The sequence below is a fragment of the Apaloderma vittatum genome, unplaced genomic scaffold (genome assembly GCF_000703405.1).
Source record: "Apaloderma vittatum isolate BGI_N311 unplaced genomic scaffold, ASM70340v1 scaffold33717, whole genome shotgun sequence".
Classification (NCBI taxonomy): domain Eukaryota; kingdom Metazoa; phylum Chordata; class Aves; order Trogoniformes; family Trogonidae; genus Apaloderma; species Apaloderma vittatum.
In genome coordinates, this window is record NW_009728441.1 from 1,922 (window position 1) to 2,893 (window position 972).

Here is a 972-nt window from a genome sequence, read left to right on the forward strand (position 1 = left end):
TGCATTGTTACTGGTCACCAGGAGGGGACATCCCCAACACCTCTGTGTCCATCCCACGAGATCACTCCCGCCTGCCCTGGGCTGCCTCCATATCCCCGCAACCGCCCGCTCCCCTCCTGCCCATCCCAACTCCTTCTGCCTTTGAGCTGCATGGTGGAGCTCATTTCTTCAGCCTCTAAACCTCTTTTGTGCCTCTCGTGCTCCTCCCTCTGCATTTTCCAGCCCATCTGGTCCTTGTCACAGTGCAGCTCTGTGACCGCTAACACCAGTGGGAACCCCCCCTCCCCTGCTTCTCCAGCGAGGACCACCTTGGCTCAGGATTGCACCCAGAGCTTGTTCAGTCCTTGTGACTCTGCCTCAGGGCTGTTTCCAGAGCCCGTGCCCACCTCACCAGCCTGACTCCCAGCTCCTGGCTCCCCACCTGTCATGGTCCCTTTTGGGCTGCTTTTTTCACGGAAAAAAAAAAAGTCATTTTCAGAAAGCCCAGGTTGACAGTCACGTTGTCCCCCACATTATCAGTGCTGGCTTTTGGACATAAGGTTTAAGGATGGGGAACATGGTCCCGCAAGTCTCACCCCCTCCCCGGCTCCTTTTCTCTGCAGATCCCCCTGGTTCCCCTCTCGCCAGCGCTGAGCATCGTCCTCAATATCTACCTGATGCTGAAGCTCAGTTACATGACGTGGCTCCGCTTCGCCGTCTGGCTGCTCTTGGGTGAGTGCTCCGGAGAGGGCAGGGGCTGCTTCGGGGGAGAGGGAAACCGGGCTTGTCCCGGCACTGGCCGGCTGCTCTTCTCCACCCGTGATGGGTTTATAAGGCGCCTCGTGCCCGTTTCTGCCTCCAGTTCCCCTTTGGAGACTCAACCCAAGGTCTCCCAGCATCTCCCTGACCCCCTCTGACTCCCAGGGTGTTACGGCTTGTTCCCGTTAAGGTTTGGACGCTCCTTCAAGCTCTAGACCAGAACCACCCCCTACT

General features: G+C 58.3%; 1 protein-coding gene across 1 annotated transcript in view; it reads left to right on the forward strand.

Moving 5' to 3' along the window:
- Positions 1–711, forward strand: part of SLC7A4 (solute carrier family 7, member 4) — a gene marked incomplete at its 3' end in the record, with an annotated part of 2,581 nt that extends 1,870 nt beyond the window's left edge. The window contains 1 exon segment of the mRNA XM_009874087.1: positions 603–711. Coding sequence (XP_009872389.1) covers positions 603–711 — 109 coding nt within the window.
- Positions 712–972: the final 261 nt, after the last annotated feature.